Below are 1,128 nucleotides of genomic sequence, written 5' to 3' on the forward strand. Positions count from 1 at the left end.
GGGGCACAATGTTGATTATAGATGGGAAGTATCAATGTGAGTCCTCCTCACAGCAATCTGTTCTTCTATTTCCCTTGATTGTCAGGAAGCACAGAATAAGGTTTTCGCTAAAAAACCATACCTAGGTTTTCTCTTACAAGTTTCCCCAAGTCACTACTTCATTACATAGGTCTTCGTCTTTTACTGTTTTTCATGAATCTGCTTTTCCCCCTATTTTTCACATAACTTAAAAAGCTGACAATTATTTGTTTCTTAAATGATTACAGTTTTTAAACATCTAAGATGTAACCAAATTTACTTCTACTAACTAAATATTCTCTACTAAGAGGAATTCATGTTTAGGAGCCAATCTAAACATTTGCCAGTTTAAAGGCTTTATTACATACCTCGCTCCCAAAAAAAGAGGGCAGCTGGTGAAGCTACATGTGCATAACCAAAGACTACATGGAATTTGTTCTTGGTTTTAAGGTGTAAGGTAATGGCTTTGAGAGACAACACAATCAAATGGTGTAATGTTATTTCTCAGGACTTCTATTTTTTTTCTCTCTCCTAGTTTATTGTAGTCATCAAAGGTACCGTAATTGGTCTCCTTTCATCTGAAGTATCACAAGATAAACAAGGGATCAGAATTGGATATCAAATGCATGGGTAAGCTGCCACATAAATAACTGTCTCCTTTGATATAGACCAGAAGACTTGAATAAAGCCCAGCTACTGGTTATTTTAATTTAAAAGTCTATAGGGAACTCTGGTGACCAAATGGCAAGAAGCTGCACTGCAATCCTGAAGGTACTAGGTTTTGTTTTTAAATGTCATCTTCTTTATTTTGCATACTTTAATTTTCAGAACAAAATAAACAAAACTCACAATATACAATATCCCACCCTCATTCTTGAGGTTGAGGCCAGAGTTACATCCTGTGTTAACACACAGGACAGAAAAGAAAAATACTAGCTATCAGCAGATGGAGCCAGATGGGAGAGGGCAACTCAAGGCTGCTGTGGGAGACACAGGGATGCTATACAGGGGCAACGGGGTGTTACAGTAGGAACTTTTAATCGACTTCTTCCATGTGAGATGCATCCTCATCACCCTCAAGTGGGGGGATCTCATCAGGAACAGCAGCAC

At 38.1% G+C, this 1,128-nt stretch overlaps 1 protein-coding gene across 1 annotated transcript in view; it reads right to left on the reverse strand.

Annotated features, from left to right (window-relative positions):
- Nucleotides 1–1,054: 1,054 nt before the first annotated feature.
- The window catches only part of LOC102873747 (heat shock protein HSP 90-beta-like), a 2,146-nt gene continuing 2,072 nt past the window's right edge, over nucleotides 1,055–1,128 (reverse strand). The window contains exon 2 of the mRNA XM_006900138.1: nucleotides 1,055–1,128. This exon is cut by the window's right edge and continues 4 nt beyond it. Coding sequence (XP_006900200.1) covers nucleotides 1,055–1,128 — 74 coding nt within the window.

The sequence above is a fragment of the Elephantulus edwardii genome, unplaced genomic scaffold, assembly GCF_000299155.1.
Source record: "Elephantulus edwardii isolate Elephantulus edwardi_28Jun2011 unplaced genomic scaffold, EleEdw1.0 scaffold00273, whole genome shotgun sequence".
Lineage (NCBI taxonomy): Eukaryota > Metazoa > Chordata > Mammalia > Macroscelidea > Macroscelididae > Elephantulus > Elephantulus edwardii.